This window comes from Leucoraja erinacea, chromosome 9 (genome assembly GCF_028641065.1).
Source record: "Leucoraja erinacea ecotype New England chromosome 9, Leri_hhj_1, whole genome shotgun sequence".
Taxonomy (NCBI): Eukaryota; Metazoa; Chordata; class Chondrichthyes; order Rajiformes; family Rajidae; genus Leucoraja; species Leucoraja erinaceus.
Genome location: NC_073385.1, coordinates 10,779,170 through 10,802,712, shown reverse-complemented (window position 1 = coordinate 10,802,712; position 23,543 = coordinate 10,779,170). Strand labels below are relative to the sequence as shown.

The following is a 23,543-nucleotide window of genomic DNA, read 5'->3' as shown; positions in this document are numbered from 1 at the left end:
CACTTAGTTTTCCTGTAACCTATTCCTTCTCATGTCTGTCGGCTCCTTGAGATTCTCCCGCCAACCACTTTTATTAGGTAAAATGTATGTGCTTCTTTGATATGCGAGAGAAAACCAGAGCACCTGGAGGTCTCAGGATGAACATGAAAACTCCTCCCAAACATCAGTGTAATGGGCAAAATTCATCTGCAGAGAGACTTCCAATCTCACCCATCTGACATCTTCAGCTCTTACTTGCGAAATAATACGGTTTTACAGATCCCCTTTCCCTTAAAATTGTGATGTCGTCCAACTTGTGCTCACAGAATTGTGGTCTCCTCAAATATATCCTCATTCATTTGCCTTTGCTACCATGAAAACAAAAGATCTGGGAGTTACCCAGCAGGTCAAGCAGCATCTGTGAAGAAAAGCAGAGTTCACTTCTCTCTGCAGATGCCATCTATTTGTCGAGTTTCTTCAGCATTTTCTGTTTATATTTCAGGTTTGTTGCTGTTTTTTGGCTTTTATGTTGTCTTGCAAGTCTTGACTGCAGAGGTCAATCATTTATAACATTTACAACCCGAGCCCTAAGATTACCATGTTGCAATGTTTACTGCCCATAAGGAAAGACAACCATAGTCAAAGACCTCATCTGCTTTACATTCTGAGGAACAGGCACAGTGGTCACACATTGTCAAAAACCTATTCCCAAAATTCAGAGACTGCACTGAAGCACCATTCCTCCTTTGAGAGATCACTCTGATAATCACCTGCAATAAAGTTCTACGCAACCTTCCCCACGATTCCCTGGGAGCACTGTTGTATTCCCCTCCCATCACTATAGCATACTGCCCAGTAGCTGTAAGTGCTGTAGGCACTGCAGTGTGTCCCCTCAAATGCTCGATTCAGAGACATTTGCTGAGTTAATTGCCAACGGCGACGATAATCACAGATAATAACAGCACGTTAACTAACGGCAACACTGCCAGTTTCAGTGTAGCGATACACAGGAAAGCCTTGCAAACAAAGCCTTGTTCTGTGAATCTTGTAAATGAGGGTCTCAATTTTTATAAGAAAGAACTGCTGATGCTGTGTTTAAATCGAAGATAGACACAAGACAATGGAGTAACTCAGCGGGACCGGCAGCATCAGAAGAAGGGTCTCGACCCGAAACTTCACCCATTCATTCTCTCTGGAGATGCTGCCGGCCCCGCTGAGTTACACTCAATTCTCAATTTGTGTCTATTCTCAATTTCTATAGGTCCTCTATTAGCAATATTAGAGCAACTCACAAATCTCCTTTACTACCATTAATAGGTTATAATGAAATTTCTAACTCAGGGTATCCATTGACAGTGCTATACCATGGAGTAAAGTGCTTGGACTTTTAACAAGTAAAGTCAAACCAAAATGACACCAACTTCCTCCAGAAATACAGGGAACGTCTTAAAATGCAGTGAATGGACAATATTTTCATTCAAGAAATGTACATAAAATCAGTTTCTTCATCATGCTTGATTGACAATCCCTTTAATAATACCATAAAACAGCTTAAGTGCTCAAATTTAGAAATCTATGGAAGGAATTCAAATTGTACTCACCAATGACGACAATCATCAGGTCTCTTCTTACAGTGCAAAATGTGATGCTAGAGGCAAAAAACACTGCTCCCACTGTGGGAAAGAGTCAGAATTAAGGTCACAAACTTCCCTAAACTAGGGATAAATGGAAAAGTTTGAATAGGTTTTTTTTGTAAATAAATGACAAAATTTTCACATACCCATGGACCACTTTTCAATTCTTTGCCTTTGGGTCAAGTTATGAACAAGCCTAACGTTGTGTTCCCTCTCCACGTGTCCCCTCGAGGACCTTCCTTCCAAACTTGTGGTAATCAACATAGAAGTAGCCCCAGTCAGAGTTTCCTGTGACTCGTCACCAAACTGGAGCAGATCAGTTATGTTGCTGATGATTCCTAGTGATTTCAAACTGTATGGGGACAAGGAATTGGAAAGCTGATATGTGACTGGTGTCAATTAAAAATGCAACCTATCTCTAAAACTAATGCATTTATTAGAAAGCTGAGGGTACAACAGGTTTGGCAGAGAGCAGGGGATTGGCATACACTTTAAGGTATTGTTAAATCCAACTTTAAACAAGGAAAAAAATTAATAATAAACTTTACAAGAACTATTATGTAGAATTTGGCAGGTGAATTGCAAAGCAAAATAAGGTGAATAAATCCATGATCTAAGCTTATGTTAGGTATAGTTTTATTAATTCTTAAGACATTGATCAGCTGCCTAGTAGAGTAATTGGAACTATGCTACACGATTCAAGAAGCAATTGGATTATGTTTTAGTGAGTAAATATGATAGCCAAACAAGAAAAAGTGGTAAAGATAAGAAACAAAACACAGAACTATAGAAAACCTTATCTTGCCAGTTGCTACCATGGCAGAAGAAGAAAAGTTAACTGTACTGCAGAGTCATTGTCAACATAGTAAAAAAAAAATTTAAAAAATTAAATAAATTTTTATTAGAGGCATCTGCATATCATAGTCCAAACCAATACAGACTTTGTTTAACGGTTACATATTAAATATCCAAGTTTGCAGGGACCCAGTTACCAAAGTAGTTGGGATCCTCCTTTATCGGTTACATATTAACATTGCCTCTAATTATTTATATTTATAGATAGTAAAAATAAATAAAGAAAGAAAGAAATTAGAAAAATAGGATAAACTATCAATAATACAACTTAGGTCCGTAGGTTCTTGGTTTCTTGGTCCTCCAAAATATTCCAAATGGAATTTAAACTGGAGGTGGAGGAGGGAGAACTTAAGCCAGAAAGGGTTATTGGGAAGAAAGAGCTACTCTAAATTTAGTTGCATCTGGTTGGGTAACTATAGTTGGGTGGAGATTATTCCATGCTTTAATTGTGCGGGGGAAGAACGAATTGCTGTACACATTTGTAGTTGGGATCACAAATTGGATCGAATGCACTCGTCTGCTCCTAATTGGTTTGGGTTTGGTGTAGGTCTTGTAATCTATGTCGAGCTGACCATTTAACTTTTTTTTTTTCAAAGAACATAACTATTTATCTAGTCCTGGGTTCAGGCTTCAGTCCAGCCACCGCGTTGGTCCAATCTACCCCTTCAAATAATCTATAAATGGAGACCATATTCTAGTAAATAATTCTGGTTTGTCAATAAAGACAAATCTAATTTTTTCCAAATGTAAGGTCTCCGACATCTCCATAATCCACATCTTGATTGTGGGGGTTGTTGGGTTTTTCCAAAATTTTAATATCAATTTTTTCCCAATTATTATACTGTAATCAAGGAAATTTCTTCGATTTATTGTAAGTTTTAGGTATTGTTCTGATATGGCCAATATTATTAAATTAGGGTCGGGATCCAGTTGGATATTAACGACTATAGAGATTATTTTAAAAAATATCCATCCAGTAATTTTTAATTTTTATACAATTTACAAAAGTATGGGTTAAATTAGCCACGTGGGATTGACATTTATCACAGATAGGAGAGATATTAGGAAAAATTCTATTTAAATTTGTTTTAGAATAAAAATGCCGTCTGTGGTACATTAAATTGTATTAAAGAATGTCTGGCATTTAACGAACATTGGTGTATATTTTGTAGGCTTTTGTCCTAAATATCTTTCAATATGGGTTGAGCTAATTCCTTTTCCTATGCTAGTCTATATAACTCCATTGACGGAATCTCACTATCTAAAAAAGTATTATAAATGTAAGATATTAATTTGACTGTGTTAGGGTGTTCATCTAGAATGTCTGGTTCTCTAGTTCTGTATTCTCGTGTATGTGTTTTCACATAATCTTTAAGTTGTAAATATCTAAAAAAAATATTTGAATGTAATCCATAATTCTGTTGTAACTCCTGAAACTAGAGAAAAATACCATTTCTATAAAGATGTCCCATCTTTTTAATTCCATGATTTTTCCATTGTGCAAAACCTTTAACCAACACTGAGGGTTTAAATGAGGGATTATTTGCAATGGGGAGAGAAAGTGATAAATAATCCAATTTTAATGTCTTTTTTAGTTGTATCCAAATTCGAATACCACTATATATTATAGGGTTTTCACTATAGATTTTTTTAATTCAATTTTGTGGGAGCTAACAGAATCAGACCAATTTCAAAAGGCAAACAGTCTTCCTTTTCCATCTTTAACCAGTCTGGTCGTTGATTCATATCTTCCAACCAAAAAAATCATATTTTTGACATTGACTGCCCAAAAGTAAAATTAAAAAATTGGTAAAACTAATCCTCCTTTGGTCTTGGATTTGCATAAGTGTTTTTTGCTTATTCTATGGTTCTTATAATTCTTATAAAACTTGTCACTATAGAGTCAACTTTTTTTAAAGACATTTTTTGGGAGATATATAGGAATTGATTGAAAAAGGTATAGCAATTGCGGAAGGAAAATCATTTTTATAGCATTAATTCTACCGAGCATTGAAATGAGAAGTGTTTTCCAATATTGAATATTTTTGTGCAATTTATTAAGTAAAGGCATGAAATTTGATTTAAATAATCTAAATGGTGGCCGATTGGATCTAAATGGTGGCCGATTGGGAAAGGGGGAGATGCAGCGAGACCTGGGTGTCATGGTACACCAGTCATTGAAGGTAGGCATGCAGGTGCAGCAGGCAGTAAAGAAAGCGAATGGTATGTTAGCTTTCATTGCAAAAGGATTTGAGTATAGGAGCAGAGAGGTTCTACTGCAGTTGTACAGGGTCTTGGTGAGACCACACCTGGAGTATTGCGTACAGTTTTGGTCTCCAAATCTGAGGAAGGACATTATTGCCATAGAGGGAGTGCAGAGACGGTTCACCAGACTGATTCCTGGGATGTCAGGACTGTCTTATGAAGAAAGACTGGATAGACTTGGTTTATACTCTCTAGAATTTAGAAGATTGAGAGGGGATCTTATAGAAACTTACAAAATTCTTAAGGGGTTGGACAGGCTAGATGCAGGAAGATTGTTCCCGATGTTAGGGAAGTCCAGGACAAGGGGTCACAGCTTAAGGATAAAGGGGAAATCCTTTAAAACCGAGATGAGAAGAACTTTTTTCACGCAGAGAGTGGTGAATCTCTGGAACTCTCTGCCACAGAGGGTAGTTGAGGCCAGTTCATTGGCTATATTTAAGAGGGAGTTAGATGTGGCCCTTGCGGCTAAGGGGATCAGGGGGGTATGGAGAGAAGGCAGGTACGGGATACTGAGTTGGATGATCAGCCATGATCATATTGAATGGCGGTGCAGGCTCGAAGGGCCGAATGGCCTACTCCTGCACCTAATTTCTATGTTTCTATGTTTCTAATAAAGAAGTATATTTCTTGGTCACATAAATTCCTAGGTATTTAAATTTTTCATTGACTATTCTGAAAGGTGATTGCTGCAATATGTATAACTTAGGTTCCGTTATTGGCATAATCTCACTTTTATTCCAATTAATTCTATATCCCGAAAATAAACCAAATTGAGTTATAAGATTTAGCAAGTTCGGAATGCTGATTTCTGGGTTTGTAATATATAGTAATGTATCGTCTGCATATAGAGAGATTTTATTAACTATTTTTTGTATTATACCCATATATTTCTGGATGTGCTCGAACACTTTCTGCTAGTGGCTCAATAGCTAGGGCGAATAATAACGGAGATAACGGGCATCCTTGTCTGCAACCTTTAGATAAATCAAATTTTGATGATAACATTTGATTTGTCATTATTCTAGCTGTTGGGTTGGTATATAAAAGCTTAGCCCATGTGCAAAACATCTCACCCAGTTGCAATTTTTCCATCACCGAAAATAAATAGGGCCATTCCACTTGATCGTATGCTTTCTCAGCGTCTAACGAGATGACTGCTAGATCTACATTAATTATTCTATTTGAGTATATAATATTAAATAATCGTCTCAGATTATAATATGAGTAGCGTTTTGGAATAATGCCTGTTTGGTCTGGGTGTATTAATTTATGAATCACTAAACTCAATCTATGGGCTAAAATTTTGGTTAATATTTTCTGGTCGGTGTTTAAGAGCGCGATTGCTCTACATGACCCTGGGTCTTCAGGGTCCTTATCCGTTTTGGGTTTGAGTATTATTGTTGATTCATTTAAAGTTCCTGGTAGTTTCTGTTGCATGAAGGCATGAGTATAGAAACATAGAAATTAGGTGCAGGAGTAGGCCATTCGGCCCTTCGAGCCTGCACAGCCATTCAATATGATCCCTTTAGCCACAAGGGCCACATCTAACTCCCTCTTAAATATAGCTAATGAACTGGCCTCGACTACCCTCTGTGGCAGAGAGTTCCAGAGATTCACCACTCTGTGTGAAAAAAGTTCTTCTCATCTCGGTTTGAAAGGATTTCCCCCTTATCCTTAAGCTGTGACCCCTTGTCCTGGACTTCCCCAACATCGGGAACAATCTTCCTGCATCTAGCCTGTCCAACCCCTTAAGAATTTTGAGTATATAATATATAGTGTCTGTAGGCGTGGAGAGATCAGATCATGGAATTTTTTGTAAAATTCGCTATTTAAACCATCAGGGCCAGCGGCCTTTCCATTTTTTAAAGAACTAATTGATTCTTCAATATCTTTTACTGATATTTCGGCCCCTAATAATTCCCTCGCTTTTAGATCTAAACCTGTAAGATTATATTTCTGTAAAAATGATTCCATTCCTGCAGACCCCCCTATCGTTTTGGTTGAGTAAAGTGTTTGATAGTATTGAGAAAATCTATCATTAATATCCTTGGGTAATGTTAGTATTTCTCGTGCATCGGATTTAATTTTATAAATTGTTTTTTCCCCTTCCTGTTTCCGAAGTTGGCGTGCTAGTAATTTTTGTGGTTTATCACCAAACTCAAAGTGTAGCTGTTTAGTATTTTAATAAATTTTTATGATTTGATCTGAATATTTGATTTAACATGTGTTTAAGAAGGAACTGCAGATACTGGAGAATCTGAATAAGGGTTTTGGCCCGAAACGTTGCCTATTTCCTTCGCTCCATAGAAGCTGCTGCACCTGCTGAGTTTCTCCAGCTTTTTTCTGTAACATTTGATTTAACATATTTGAGTGCAGCAATTTTATTATGTATTATCATGGAGGGCGCGATTGCATTTTCCATATCTAATTGCCTTATCTCCCTTTCCAATACCTGTTGTTTGGTGCGATTCTTTTTATTACGAAAAGCTTGCGCGGAGATTAATGCACCTCGTATAAATGCTTTAAATGTTTCCCAAAGAAGAGAAGCAGGTATTTCAGGGCAGTCATTAGTCTCGAAAAACATATTTATCTGTGTAATAAGGTATTCATAACATGCTTTATCATTTAAAATTTGAGGATTAAGTCTCCATTGTGTCTGCTTCTCAGTCATTCCACTTAGTTTGATCATAAATGTCAAAGGAGCATGGGCCAAAATTATAATATTATGATATTTCAAGTTATAAGTAAATGGGATAAGCTTAGAGTCTACTAAAAAGTAATCTATCCTTGAATAGCCTTGGAGAGTAGAATGGGTATTCCCTTCCGGATGAGTTTTCAATTCTCCAAACATCTTTGATATTAGTAGTATTGATGTACGAGTTTAATAATTTGCTCGTCTTGAATGTTGCTTCTCTTTATCTTGATAATCTATCTAGATAAGAGTCTAGTGTGCAATTTAAATCTCCACCAATCATCAAGTTATGTTGCGTGAGTTCTGGGATAGTATTAAGTAAGTTCTTAAAAAAAACAAAGGGTTATCAAAATTTGGTCCATAGACATTGAGGAGAATCACTTTTTTTTAAGATATAATTCACCCACTACAATAATATATCTACCATTATTGTCCGCAATAGTTGATATGTGTTTAAAAGGTATACCTTTACGGATTCAAATTGCGACCCCTCTGGCCTTATGAGAGAATGGATAGTGATATGTATCAGCAATCCATTTTGCTTTCAATTTATGTTGTGCTTCGTTTTTCAGATGAGTTTCTTGAAGGAATGTTATATCTGCACCGAGTGACTTTAAGTGTGCTAATACTTTACCTCTTGATTGGTTCATTAATTCCCTTAACGTTCCAGCTACAGAAAGTAATTCCTTGACCCCCAATTTTTCTATTAACGTCTTGCATCTTAATGGTTAAGGTGGTCTATAAAAGAGCAGATAGCTCAGCACAGCAAGTCAGATATTCCACCCGAACACAGGACAGATGAATTCTAAATTTAATAAATCTTCCTCCCGGACCTCCCTCCACAAATAATACGTACAATTCAAATCAAGTTTAAGATAGTAATTAAATAAGAAATAAAGAAAGTTAAAAAAATAAAGAGTTAATAAAGTGCAAGAAAAAAGAAGAAACTACATCTACAAATAGTGTAGTTAGTGTTAGCCACACTAACGTGGCTGGCCATCTAAAGACTTCCGTAGCCTTAGAAAAACCTAGTAAAATTAGTCCCCTTGGGTACTAAAGCAATGGGATGGTTCTGTCGTCATTTTGGGACAGAATTGGGATTGAGGGAAAGTTGACATTTGGAATAATATTCTATCAAAATATTAGCATACGGATTGGGGAGATGGGTATTTAGGGTGTGGAAGGAGGTGAAATGGCAAATGAGTTTGGCCTTTTTGTCCTCTGCCTTTCTCCAAAGTATTGCCAGCAATATTTGTTATAATTTTATGACAATGCATTTTTTACCAGAATTCCCATTTCTTCTAAGAATGTGACATATTTTTAATTTTACCCAGGAACCATTTATTAAAACCAGGCTAGACAAAAATGCTGGAAAAACTCAGCGGGTGAGGCAGCATCTATGGAGCGAAGGAATAGGTGAAGTTTCTTGCGAGCAGAGCACCAAGGCAAATTTCTTGTATGTGTACATACTTGGCCTATAAACCTATTCATTCATTCAACTTTAACAAAAATAAACTATTACCCAATGAAAACTCTGTTTCGGTGACGAAGTAGTCAGAGTAATACAGCATGGAAACAGGCCCTTCAGCCGATTGAGTCCACACCAATCATCAATCGGATTTTGAAGAAATCTTGTTTATTCTCCATTAGCTCCCCCAGATTCTATTACTCGCCTACACACTAGGGGCAATTTACAGTGAGCAATTAACATACCAACCAGTACATCTTAGCAATGTGGGTGGAATATTGTTTACAATATTGTCTATTGAAACAGGAGCACCCAGAGGAAACCCACGCAGTCATAGGGTAAACGTGCAAACTTCTGCACAGGCAGCACCCAAGGCCAGGTGTGAATCAGTGGCTCTACTAATGGCACCGCTGTGTTTAGATTCATTGATTATTTACAGTGACAATCCATCTATATTCAATGCCTTGGCCTGGATCCATAGAGCTTCCTTTGTTAAGATTTAACTATTTGTTTTACCGTTAAAAGGACAAAAAAAATAATTGCAAGGTTATTACTGCATCGAACATATCAGATGTCACAGAGGCGAATGCATTCCTTCTGTACTGTACATATCGCAGCTGAATACTTCCCTCAGGCATCAATATTAAAAAAAAAAAAAATCAAAAAAAATCAGGAGTAAGCCTTCAGATCCTCAAAGCTGCTCTGCCATTTTGGAAGACCACCACCACTGCTCAGATGGTGACTCAATTTCTACATTCCCACATGCCTGTGGAAGCATTTTACATTTTTGTCAAGATTCTATCGATCTTTGCCTTAAATATATAGAAAAACCCTGGTTCCACTTCTCAATGGGGAAGAGTTCCAAACACTGGAGAGAATAAAAACTGCTTTATCTCTGCCTTTAATGCGTAAGCCCTTAATTTCAAAAACAGTTACCCTTAATTCTAGAATCTCCTGAAATAGACAACATCTTTGCTACATCCACCCAACCCAATCCTTCAGCATATCATATTGTTCAAATGTTTCCCTATTAAAGTCCAGTGCATATGCACCCAGCCTGTCTAACCTTACCTTACAAGACAACTTACCCGTTTCAGATATTAGACCAGTAAACCTTCCGATACCTACTTTTTTTTACATAAATCTTTTTGAAGATAGATTCTGACAATTATTGAGATCAAATTAATTCATTTTCCCAAATGTAAATGAAGGAACAGCTCAGCTAGAAAATGTGACATTTAGTAATATTGTAATTACAGTCAATTATATCTGGTTAAAATAAATACATCTATCCACCTTGATAGTGAGCTTTTACTAGATTGTGCAAATGGCTCACAAACCCAACACTTTGTGAATCCGGCAGAGGGAGAAAATAATCATAAAACTTTGTTTGGAGACACAAAAGACTGCATATCCTGGAAACTTGAGGGGAAAAAAAACACAAACTGCTGGAGAATCTCAGCAGGTCAGGCAACATCTATGGGCTGGACAGATAATGTTTTGGATTGGGGCACTACTTCAAGACTAAAATGGAGGGAAGATAGCTGGTAGAAAGAGGTGAGGGGAAGGGATGGAGGAAGAGTTGGCAAGTGATAAGTAAATCCAGATAAGGAAGGGTAGATTGACAGATGAGTCAGTTGGGGAGAGAAGGCTAGATAATTTTGTTTATGCTTCTTGTATGTTGCTATTGGGATACAAGTTATAGATGAGCCCTCATTCCCAATTAGACTTGCTTTATCCAGCCACACCAGCATCATATATCCAAGAAAGAAGGAAATTCAGCATTATAATTTTCTTTTAAAACATACACGTGATGATAATGTTCCAATCCTGTGCACACAGTCACTTCTGCAGTGTTAACTTCTTTAACAGCTGGCATTGGACAGCTTTTGTCTCTTGAATCACAGTCGTCCACAGAATTTCCAAATATTTGCACTCCTCTAAACTATGCACATCTGCAAATAAAAAAAGCAATGGGCTGAGTGTCACTCTTGGAAAAGAACCAGATCATCAATAGCAATACGAGTGAAATAAAGGTCCATATAATATATAATTCACAAAATCCCTGAAGGAAAAAGCAAAACAAACATCACAAATGCTAGATATCGTAAATAAAAATAGAAAATGATGGAAACACTCAGCAGGTAAGCAGCAATATAAACAGGGAAGAAGAGTTAATGTTTCATGAAAATCAGAAAATATAATTTGCACACATTGGAAATCAGAAATAAACACTGAACATGTGGTAAGGAAGCATCTATGGAAAGAAACAGTTAACATGTTTGACTGAAGATCTTTGTCAGAACTGGAATAGACAGAAAACAAGTTAAGGGCATGTCCCACTTACGTGACCTTTTCGGCGATTGCCAGCACTCGTCATAGGTCGCCGAAAATGTTCAACGTGTTGAAAATTCAGCGGCATCCAGAAAGACGCTATGACTTTTTGGGTGACTAGACCTCTCACGACCATACAGGCAACCCCTGGCGACATGTGTCACCAGGGGACATGTCGCCAGGGGGTCGCCTGTATGGTCGTGAGAGGTTGCCAGGGGTCGCCTGTATGGTCGTGAAAAGTCTTCTAGCCACCCAAAGAGTCATAGCGTCTTTCTGGTTGCCGCTGAATTTTCAACATGTTGAAAATTTTTCGGAGACCTATGACGGGTGCCGGCAGTCGCCAAAAAGGTCGCGTAAGTGGGACAGGCCCTTTAACGTTCAGTTAAACCGAAGATAGGGGATCAAAGGGTAGAACAAAAACGGGAAAACAGCAAAAGAGTGCCAGCAAACGGGTACGTGACAGTTGAAGTATAATAAATGTTATGTTTTGCCAACAGCAGGACTGTGGGACATGCCTCTGTCGTTGAAAGAAAAACTGAGTCAAGATCACAGATGTACGACAACATGAAAAGACAAATTATTTTTCAGACAGAAAGTATAACAGAGTTACCTAAATATGGAGAATTTGACATTGAAGGCTAGAAAATATGTCATTGCTCTTCAAGCTTGCATTGTTGCAATAGTGCGGGAGGGCATAGACAGATAGATCAGGGTGGCACTGAGATGAAGAATCAAAATGGCTCACAACCAGAAGCTCTAGGTCACTTCTACAGACCCAATACAGGTGCATTGCAAAGATAACGTCCAATCTGTATTTGGTTCCTCCAAGGTGAACACTAAATGAAATGCACGTCTTCCAATTTAGCGCAAGTGATGTGTGTATTTTGTGTATTAACAGCATCTGCAATTCCTCGTTTCCACAGAAGTACTAATGAATTGTTACTTCATCTGGAAACACTGAGTCCTGAATGATGGAAAAATGGTAATGTTGCAGGTTTATATTTCATCAGAATTGAATGTATCGGAAAAATTACAAACCAAAAAATGGATTATATGTTCTAGATCTTCATGGGAACACGCAATTTCATTGCACCCTGGTGTATATGACAATAACATAATCTAATCTATACCACTTCAACACAGGGGTGTTTGGGAAGTAGCAGTCAATTTTTTTTAGGAGAGTCATACAGCATGGAATCATGCCACTTGACCCACCGAGTCCTCGCTGATCATCATTCACACTAGTTCTATTATCTCACCGTCTCATCCAAATCACAGAGGCCAATTAAACTACAAACCTTTGGGATATGAGAGGAAACTGGAGTGCCTAAATGAAATCCATGCCATCACAGGGAGAACATGCAAACTCCACATGGACAGCACCCCTGGTCAGGATTGAACCTAGGTTTCTGGTACTGTAAAGCAGCAGCTCTACCAGCTGCACCACATATAGAGAGAGGGTTTAGCTGATCTTACTTCTGACCCTTTACTACATTTTCAAGATCCAGCGCAGCAGGCATAATGTTCTTATCAAAAATAGGTCAACGCCAACTTAATTTGATAAATCCACCTTGGGCATTAAATTGAAATATTAATTGTAATTAACATTATTAAACATTAGTTACTGCTGTGAAAACTATCTCTGAACTAACAAAGTTAATGAACATGTACAAAGTTGTTATCATCAAGTCGAGTTTATTGACATATGCACTAGTGCAGTGAGCTACAGTAAGCGCAGGCACATAGACTAAGACAACATTAAAAAACATAGTATACATAGATTACACAAATCCTACGTGAGAAAAGACTGCAAAAAACAAGACATTCGTACAAAACATTGATAAAATTGCTGAATGTTGATAAAAAAAAGATTACATTCAAATTGACATGGAAGATCAACCCCGACCTGCACATCCAGTTAAGGGCGTTTGATTCTATCTGTGTGGCATTTACAACAAAAAGGAAGACTGACTGAACTTTATTGCCTTCCATCACAGTGATCACTGTGGTGGATGTTTATGTTAAATTCTATTGTGTGTTGTGTTCTTTTAATTGTATGGCTGCATGGTAACTCAAATATCACTGTACCTTAATTGGTGCATGACACTAAATGTGAACTTGAACTTGAACTCCCTATGACCCTGTAAATTTCCTCCTGTGCTGTGCTTAACCTCCACAACCCGATCAGACAGAGTGTTATTATTTTATTACCCAAATTCTACAAGACAGCAAAAAGGAAGAATGCAAAAAACAAGACATTATCACACAAAAACATTTATACATTGGACACAAAGTGCTGGGAGTAGCTCAGTAGGTCAGGCAACATCTCTGGAGAACATGGATAGGTGATGTTTCTGGTCGCGATCCTTCTTCAGACTGCTAGTAGGGAGGAGAAGAAAGCTAGGAGAAAGGAATAGCAGGACAAAGTGTGGCAGGTAATAGCTTGATGTAAGCGAGGGGGGGGGGGGGGGGGGGTTTGATAGGCATTTGTTCCAAACATCAAAACCCCCCTCACTTGCACCCACCTATTGCCACGTTTTGTCTTGCCTCTCCCCAATTCCAGCTTTCTTCTACCCCCTCCATAGTCAGTCCCAATCCAAAACATCACCAATCCATGTTCTTCGGAGATGCTGCCTGACCCACTGAGTTACTCCCCCTTTGTATCCTTTTGTGTAATATCCACCATCTGCAGTACCTTGTTTCTACAGTGTTATTTTATTGCTCATCCCATATCTTTGTCCAAGAAGTAATAAATTGGATTGCTTGGCATTATCAAACAATAGTGGAACAGATCTTTAATGTAGGGCAGTATTGTAATGGGGTCACTACTTTTTTTCAGAACTTTTGTTACATTTTATGATTTTAAATGCTTCTAAAAACAAAGCCAAGATGAGTTATGAATGAGAAGGACATTGAACTCCCAAGAGTCAATTGCAAAATAAATGAGAAGAACATTTGAAAAGCTGATCCTTTGCCTTCTCATGCAATTGCCTTGACAGCAAAAAAAAAGGTTACGATATAAAAGACACACCAACTGTTCACATGAATGGTCACAGAATGATTATAACAATTAAACATTAAATAAAAACATTTCCTTTATAACAACAAATACACTTACTTGTCAAGGTACATTCCCACAAATGAGAATAATATTGGACTCAGTACTCAGCAGTGTCTTTTTAGCATTACAGATTTATTACTAACAGCACCACTGTGCAAGGAAGCTGGTGTGAAACCATGCCTCCTGCAAGCGCTCATACAGTTATGAAACAGTGATCTCATTACAACACACCACGGAACTGGCAACCTGCAGAAATATCAATGAGGGATGGAGATGGTCAGATTGGAGCCGCTGGTGGGCTGCTCATTGCTGGCATGTGGGGCTGACAGTATTCTGGCAGGCAGAGTGAATATAGGCCTTTCCTCAGTACTGGCATTTAACAGACTGCCCCGCTCCCACAGCATCCCTCATCACCACCAAGGGAGCTGTGGGTTTCAGGTCTCTTTATTTGGCTGTACAGTTCTTACACTCTAGAGATTTTGCTATGACAACAAGCCTGACAGCTAGCAGTGTAGAGGGCAGAGGTTTGTGCCAGCTTTCCAGTACAGCTGTGCAGGGCCCAAGTGAACATCTTCAAATAGTTATGTGCCTATGAGTGTTCAGAATCCAGGACTAAGCACAATATAATGAATCAGCTTTTTGCAGAGGAGTGCGAAATAGAGTAACAGTGTACACTTAAATGTATTTCATTAGTTATAAAGAATTTTTTGAGCGTGCTATGAAAGGAACTGTATAAATGCAAGCCATTTTTCTTTATTAAAGGATATTTCAAATATAGCAACTTCAGCTAAAAAGCACCACATTTGTCTCACAGCTATCATTATTGACCCTGTTTCACAGATTATCCATAGGCAATTATGACAACATATTCTATTCTGTAACTATCTACTGGGAAGTCAGTGACTTGCAATCAAGCAAAACATAAATATGGATACACCAATAATTAAATTTTTATGAGATAAACATGCACCGTGCTAAAAATCGAGTGTATCACGATGAGCTACTTGCAAATTTTCTCTTGCAATCAAACAGTTTTCAAATTTAGCAAGCAGAAGTTAGGTGCGTCTCTGCATGAGGGAAACAGAAAATATTGAGATGTATCCACACAATTTCCATAATGGATTCCTGCCTGTTAGATAAAATAGACACAGCCGGTTGCACATGGAAATTTGGCTGCTTGCCCTGTTCTCTTTGTTGCATCAACGGTGACCTTGGAAAAATGTCACGGTGGCAATGCATAAACCCCAAATAAAAAAAGGTACACTGCTCACTTTCCATCGACTGACCGAAAGTATGACGTCAAAATGTTTTTAAAATGTGACTTTGATCTTAGTTTTCAAATCCGAAGTTTAAAGATTAGCGTTCAAAACACCTGATAAACACCTCACGGGATTGACACAGCATTTCACTCCTCAGCACATTCTTGTCATGGTGATTTTCCACTGCAACACACATGCCTTTAGATATTGGATGTCCAATAGCTTGAATTTGTCTGGGGTGCAATCAGCCACAGTAATAACATTTAAATGACATAAAAATCACTGAACTACATAAAGTATTGGAAAACTATAGAAATTTAGTTAATAACTTTCATTTTATTTAGTATTTTAGTAAAGTAGAAAAATCCTAAGGAGCTGCACAAAAGTATTTAGACAAAATAAGCTCAAAACCCTGTTAGAAATGCTAATATCAGTAGTGTACATCATTTTTTCAAGAGGTAGTTAAAAGACCAATAAAGATAAACCAGAAATGTAAACTGGTCAGATTATAAAGCTCATATCTGGGCAGCAAAACATATTGGCCCAAAGAAAGACACAAAGTTCTGGAGTGACTTAACGGGTCAGGAAGCATCTGTCGAGAAAATCGATTGGTGATGTTTCGGGTCAGGACACTTTTTTAGACCCCACAGGTTGTGCTGAAGGAATTTTGGATCCACAAATATGGCATACGTCTCAAAAGATATTCTTCACCATCACAATCCATCTCAGTATTAGAACCTAATCTCAACTTTCTCCTTCCCCACCACCACCCAATTTTGATTTGACTACTTTGAGTAAACACATTCAATGCACATAAAAACATTCTGGAGTATTAATCTTTGTCTTAGTCCACACATTTAGTTTGATATTCTGTCCTCTTTCTATCATTATCATTACCTGCTACCTACTATTACCTCTTGCCCCTATCTACTATTATTACCCCAATATAAGAATTGGATACAATTCTAGAAAGAGTATATTTGGAACAAACCTCTCACTTCTGGGTAAGACCCAAAATGCTGGAGTAACTCAGCAGGACAGGCAACATCTCTGGAGAGAAGAAATGGGTGACATTTCTGGTCGAGACCCTTCTTCAGATTGACGTCAAGGGGGGATGGGGGAAAGAGATGGATGGAGGGATGGATGTGAATGTATGAAAACAGGGCAAAGAGAATGGAGATCAAGGAAAATGCAGAATAGCTTATTGTTAGCTGGGAGAAGGTAACAACAAAGTAAACAGATAAAATGGAGTCAGAGACAGTAAGACTGGTCAGAGAACTGAGAAGGGGTGGAGAGAGAGGGAAAGCAAGAGTTTCTTGAAGTCTCTCACTTCTAAGTATTGCAACACAAGAAGACGACAGTCTGGGGAGAGGACTAATGGAAATTCATCATAATGATAAACGGATAAATTGCAAGGACACACTGCATGATTGTGGCTTATGTTCCCTGACTATCAAAGGTGAGAGTTAGTGTGATCAAACTGAGATGACACAAAGGACCTGAAAGTTAGAGGTGATTGTTTAAGGGCGATATTCAGAAACATTTCTTTATCCGAATGGTAGTGAAAATGTGGAATTCTCCCTCCAAAGCTGCTGAGACCAGGTTAGTTAAAAAACCAAAACTAAGATGTGTACGAACCTATTTAGTAAGGGGATTCAAGAGGCATGAAAAAAAAGGCAAACAGAGTCAAGGAACAAATCAGCCCTGACTAGAAGAAACATCTGCAGCTGCATGCCCTACCTCTGGTCCTCCGTTTCGAACACTGTCCCTGATGCCCAACAATGCTGAGAATTGGTTTAAAACTGATGTACAGCACCAAAGCAGTTGTATATTTTTTTTCAAACAGTGGGCAATAGGAAACCCCACAACACGCTAGTTGGAATCAATGGCCATATTTATTTAAACAGCAAACATACTAAGGAAAAAAAAAATTAATGAGTAAATCAGTGTGCAGATTTTAATCCAATGCTCACAAGGCGTCTCAATGCGTAGTCCAGCAGGAGGGATTTAGACCCCCTTACACGTGCGAGAGACTTGTACCTAACTTGGAACATTTTCATAGTTCCATGTTAAATAAATAACTATAAATACTGTGAATAAATGCACATCAACAATATTACGAGCTACAATGCTCCATTTTCAGAGTTTTTTTAAAAATAAAGGTCTTCATCTACCCAAGAAAGTTATCGAAAATGTTATAACTGGACTAATGATCTCAATTATAAAGTCAGTTTGGGGTATATCAACCACACAGGATGCTGTTATGTGTACGATGAAGCTCAGTATAAAGAATTCTCTCCTTATGTCAAACCTCTCTGAACACTGAAAGGCTCAAAGTTAACATTTCAGGATAAATGAAAGGTCATTAACCTGACAATTAACTAAGCCTTTCTCTCCACAGATGACTCCCTGATCTGGTGATAGTTTCCAGGATTTTCTGTATTATTTTAGATTGCTAGCTTATGTAGATTTTTCTTATTCATGTATCACTGAAAACTGCCATTGTGTCTTACCTTCAAATAAGACCTTGTATTCAAGAAGGTTGTTAGCACCGAGCCATTCTTTAATCGTTTTTTTCCATCTCAGTTCCCAGGCCAGCACCCAAAAACAAAAGGAGAGCAGGAATGTCAAGATACATGTCCATCTGACCACTGCAAATCAGCATGTATAATGAATCATAAGTTTCAGAATTCAGTTAAAACATTGAGAATATCACAACTCTGCCGTGTTTGCTGTAAATTTATTTTGGCAGCACAATAATATCTGCAATGTTTCCTGCTGAACTAGACTGGTAACATTCACTCCCAAAGCCACACGTAAGCAAATCATGGTTTTAATTTCATTGTCCCAGTTATTTCTAAGAGGAACTCCATTCTTTGGGAAGGAAAAAATACAAAAAAAATACATGAAAATTAGTGTTGTACAGCATTATAAAAGAATTACAAGGTTGGATTTATCTGGTTTTATATTAGTTAGTGAGCCAAAATAAATGTTTTCTGTTACAACTCAGCCACCAAGGTACTTAGGTAATGCAGAGAAATATCTGCCCTGATTACGTCTTCTGAAAAACCTACAGTACCAAGATCTAGAGTTTATTTATACTCTTCTGTGTGCAAAAAAACAGAAATCAATGACCCGATAGAGAATTGTATGGTCCAATTAATGTACCTAGGCCCAGAGTCCACAGACAGGATGAGTTCTTGATGCTAATTCTAAATTAAAATTGTTTTACACTCTTAATCAAGGTCATCGCGTACCTATGATCAAAACCCTAGACTGTCCCTTTCTTGCCGCAAATGAAGGCTGGCATAGACATAGAAAATAGGTGCAGGAGGAGGCCATTTGGCCCTTCGAGCCAGCATCGCCATTCATTGTGATCATGGCTGATCGTCCCCCAATCAATAACCCATGCCAGCCTTCTCCCCATATCTCTGGATTACACTAGCCCACAGAGCTCTATCTAACTCTTTTAAGTTCATCCAGTGAATTGGCCTCCACTGCTCACTGTCATCCAGTACATCTGGGAGATTGTTTGTGTCTTCCTTAGTGAAGACGGATCCGAAGTACCTGTTCAACTCTTCTGCCATTTCCTTGTTACCCATAATAATTTCACCCGTGTCTGCCTTCAAGGGACCCACATTTGACTTTGCTACTCTTTTTCCCCTTAACATATCTAAGAAGCTTTTACTGTCCTTCTTTATAGTCCTGGCCAGCTTCCCCTCGTACTTCATCATTTCAGCCCGTATTGCCCGCTTTGTTTCCTTCTGTGAATCTTCCTATGAAAGTTTCCCAATCCTCTGGCTTCCGGCTACTCTTTGCTGTGTTATACATCTTTTCTTTTAGTTTTATTCTATCTCTGACTTCTCTTGTCAGCTACGGTTGCCTCCTACTACCCTTAGAATCTTTCTTCCTTTTTGGAATGAAATTATCCTGCGTCTTCCGGATTATGCCCAGAAATTCCTGCCATTGCTGTTCCACCGTAATTCCTGCTGGGATTCCTTTCCAGTCTACCTTGGCAGCTCCTCTATCATGCCTTCATAGTCCCCTTTGTTCAACTGCATCACTGACATTTCCGATTTAACCTTGCCTATCTCCTTCTCAAGATTGCAGATTAAAACTAATCATAGCTTTTCTGATCACTACCTCCAAGCGGTTCCTTTACCTCTTTCTCTTTATCAAATCTGGTTGTACATTGGACAACACTAAATCCAGAATTGTCTTTTTTTATATGGTCGGGTCCATCCATTACAAGCTTTTCTAAGAATCCATCTCGGAGGCACTCTACAAACTCTCTTTCTTGGGGTCTTCTGAACCAACCTACAGTTTCCCAGTCTACCTGCATATTTAAATCCTCCATCACCACAAAAACGTTACCAATGTTACATGCCAGTTTTAACTCCCAATTAATGTACTTACACCCAGATCCCACAGACTACTATTTGGGGGTCTGTAGATAAATTAAAATTGCCTTTACAATTTTAATCAAGGTCAATCCCGTACCTATGACTCAAAACCCTAGACTGTCCCTTTCTTGCCGCTAATGAAGGCTGGCATAGACATAGAAAATAGGTGCAGGAGGAGGCCATTTGGCCCTTCGAGCCAGCATCGCCATTCATTGTGATCATGGCTGATCGTCCCCAATCAATAACCCATGCCAGCCTTCTCCCCATATCTCTGGATTACACTAGCCCACTGAGCTCTATCTATTCTTTTGAAGTTCATCCAGTAATGTTCTATGTCATGCAAGTACATCTGGGAATTCAATTCAAATTATTACATAGACTATATTATTCAAAAACGTACCTTGAATAAATCTTCTCCAAACCTTGTTCCCATAATAATTTCACCCGTGTCTGCCTTTCAAAACGCCCACATATGACTTTGTTACTTGTTTTCCCCTTGACATAATTAAGAGTGATACTGTCTTCTTTATATTTTCAAAGCTTTTCAACTCATCAATTCAACCCAAATTGCCCGCTTGGTTTCCTTCTGTGAAACTTCCTATGAAAAGATCCCAATTAAATCTGGCTTCCGGCTACTCTTTGCTGTTTTTACATCTTTCTTTTATTTTTTAATAATCTCTGAAGAAATTGTCAGCTACGGTTAAATCCTGGACCCTTAGAATCTTTCTTCCTTTTTGAAATGAAATGATCCTGCGTCTTCCGGATTATGCCCAGAAATTCCTGCCATTGCTGTTCCACCGTAATGAGACTCTGGGATTCCTTTCCATATACCAATTGGCAGCTCCTCTATCTCCCTTCATAGTCTTTTTGTTCAACTGCATCACTGACATTTCCGATTTACCGTAAGGATTGCTGATTGCAGATTAAACGCGGATAGAGCTACCTCCAAGCGGTTCCTTTTGAAAAGTTCTCTTTTAAGGGGCCTTCATTTCTAACACTAAATCAGAATTGTCTTTTCTCTGGTCGGCTCCATTACAAGCTGCTCTAAGATCCATCTCGGAGGCTTCACAAACTTTCTTTCTTGGGGTCCTGAACATCCTATTTTTCCCAGTCACCTGCATATTGAAATCCTCCATTTCCACATTGTTTTCCTTTGTTACTTGTCCTGTTTACTTTGCTTAACTTACACAACTACATCCGGGAGGTACTATTTGGGGGTCTGTAGATTACGGTAATTGCCTTTACAATTCCTCACCTCAATCCAGGTGACACCTGTCCCTAGGTCTTCCCTCGCAAGGGACTGAATTCCATCCCTCACCAGCAGAGCTACCCCCCCTCCTCTGCCCACCTGCCTGTCCTTTCCATAGGATGTATAACCCTGAATATTACGTTCCCAGGCCCGATCCTCCTGCAGCCACGTCTCAGTAATCTCCACAATGTCATATCTACCAACCTCTAACTGAGCCTCAAGCTCATTTACCTTACCTCTTATACTTCGCACATTCATATACAATACTTTTAATTCCTTACGCATCTCACCTTTCACATTAATCCCTATTACACTTGGCCATACTCTTTGTGAGCTTTACTTATCATCAATTCTGGGATCATTAACCATCCCATTGCTCTCTTTCCCTTTAACTCCGTCCTTGACTATCCCATTTGACACCCCACCCCCTTATTCAGTTTAAAACCACCCATGTAGCAGTGGCAAATATGCCAGCCAGAATACTGGTCCCCCACTTGTTAAGGTGCAATCTGTCCCTTTTGTACAGTTCCTCCTTACTCCAAAACAGATCCCAGTGGTCTAAGAATCCAAATCCCTGCCCCCTGCACCAGTTCCTCAGCCACGCATTCAAATTTTGTATTTCCCTGTTCCTGCTCTCGCCAGCAAGGAACGGGAAGCAAACTGGAGATAACCACCCTGGTCCTGCTTTTCAGCATTTTTCCGAGCTCTCTAAAGTCACGCTGCAGAATATTCATACCCTGCTTTCCCACATAGTTTGTGCCGACATGCACTACCACTTCCAGCTGTTCACCTTCGCCCTTGAGGATTTTCTGCACTCTGTCCGTGACAACCTGGATCCTTGCACCAGGGAGGCAGCACACCATCCTCGAATTCCGTCTGTTGCCACAGAAACCCCTGTCCATACCTCTCACAATGGAGTCTCCAACTACCGTGGCGTTGCTTGACGTTGGCCTCTTTGGTTTTGGCTTAACAGCACTTTTTGCTTTGCAAGCCAGTCCGCCGCTCAGTGTCTTCTGTCCCTACAGCTGCTAAGTGGGTGAACCTGTTCTCAAGAGGTACAACACCCGGGGACCTTTGCCTTCCATGTTTCCCTCCCTTTCTCACTGTCACCCACCTTCTCTCTTCCAGTACCAGGAGTTCTCTCCTACAGCCATGGATAATAAATATGAATTTTCCAGCATAAAGCTCCTAAAACATTTTTAAAAAGGACATTTACAAAAAAAGACAAAGTGTTCGAGTAACTCACACTTTGCGTCATTTTTTATAAACCAGCACCTGCAACTCATTGTTGTTTCTACATCAAAATCGTTTATCTATTGGTTCATTGTTCGAGAGGACGTGGTATAAATATTCTTTTAAGAGATTGTATTTTTTAAACGTCTTTTCCGATTGACTCTGCCATCAATAACAAAGCGAGATCCTCAAAATGAAACGAATTACCCATCGACTCAACGAGGAAATCATTAATAATTTACAACAATGACGAGGAATTTCTTGCCCCTTGTACCCTGGTCAACTGTTCTTCTCAGCCAAGCCTGTTTGTTCTTCCAAAATTCTTTGCATTCTAAACATGTGCAACCCAAGTTGACACATCTATGCATTTTTCTTTTGCAACGACATTCTTCCTTCTCCAACTCACACACTGCGCTCACAAAGGTTTTGCATATCATACAGTCAGCCGATGGTGACGGCGGGGATTCATCTGACCCACTGTCCCTGCGCTGATTCTTTGCTGAAGCAGCTTGCTCCAGATCCTTACACGGCTTTGTGTTTTAGAAAATGCTGATTTAAAAACCATGAAAGAGGTTTAAACCGAAGACAGACACAAAAAGAGGTAGTATCTCAGCGGCTCAGGCAACATCTCTGGAGAGAAGGAATGGGTGATATTTTGCTGACTCTCAGTCTGAAGAAGGGTCTGGAACCGAAATATCACCCATTCCTTTTCTCCAGAGATGTTGCCTGAGCCGCTGAGTCTAGTCCCTGGCGGACTCTTCGGGAGTGATGGCCACAAGGTACAAGGTTGCCCCGGCGTTTCGTGTCTATATTCTGATTTAAATAAAATATTTGGTTTAAAAGAAACAAGACAAAAGAGAACAAATAAACATCATCACCTCTAGCGCTGGATTTAAGTCTTGCAAGATTTCCTACCTACCTCCCTCCTTCCATCTCAGCTTCCCCTTTTTGTTGTGCCGCTATTTTACTTCTTGTAGCTGTAACTCTTCCCCCCTTCATGTTTAAAAGGCTGACAAGCGCCTAGCGACGCCCAGCTTCGCCGCTGCCGCTGACACTTCCCTCGCCAGCTCGTTCCCAGCAAAGATCCTGTAGAGGGTCGCGAGCGGCCGGA

General features: G+C 39.0%; 1 protein-coding gene across 3 annotated transcripts in view; it reads right to left on the bottom strand.

The window, feature by feature from the left end:
• Positions 1 to 23,518, bottom strand: part of arel1 (apoptosis resistant E3 ubiquitin protein ligase 1) — a 72,161-nt gene extending 48,643 nt beyond the window's left edge. The window contains exons 1-5 of one of the 3 annotated variants that reach the window (XM_055640128.1): positions 23,311 to 23,518; positions 18,061 to 18,198; positions 10,702 to 10,848; positions 1,760 to 1,965; positions 1,581 to 1,652 (exon numbers count right to left, since the gene is read on the bottom strand). In XM_055640128.1, the coding sequence (XP_055496103.1) occupies positions 1,581 to 1,652; positions 1,760 to 1,965; positions 10,702 to 10,772 (349 nt within the window). In that variant the 5' untranslated portion in view covers positions 10,773 to 10,848; positions 18,061 to 18,198; positions 23,311 to 23,518. Of the gene's footprint in view, positions 1 to 1,580; positions 1,653 to 1,759; positions 1,966 to 8,059; positions 9,556 to 10,701; positions 10,849 to 18,060; positions 18,199 to 23,310 lie in introns of those variants that run through there. The other 2 variants (XM_055640127.1, XM_055640126.1) reach the window with 2 other exon arrangements.
• Between the last annotated feature and the right edge of the window lie 25 nt (positions 23,519 to 23,543).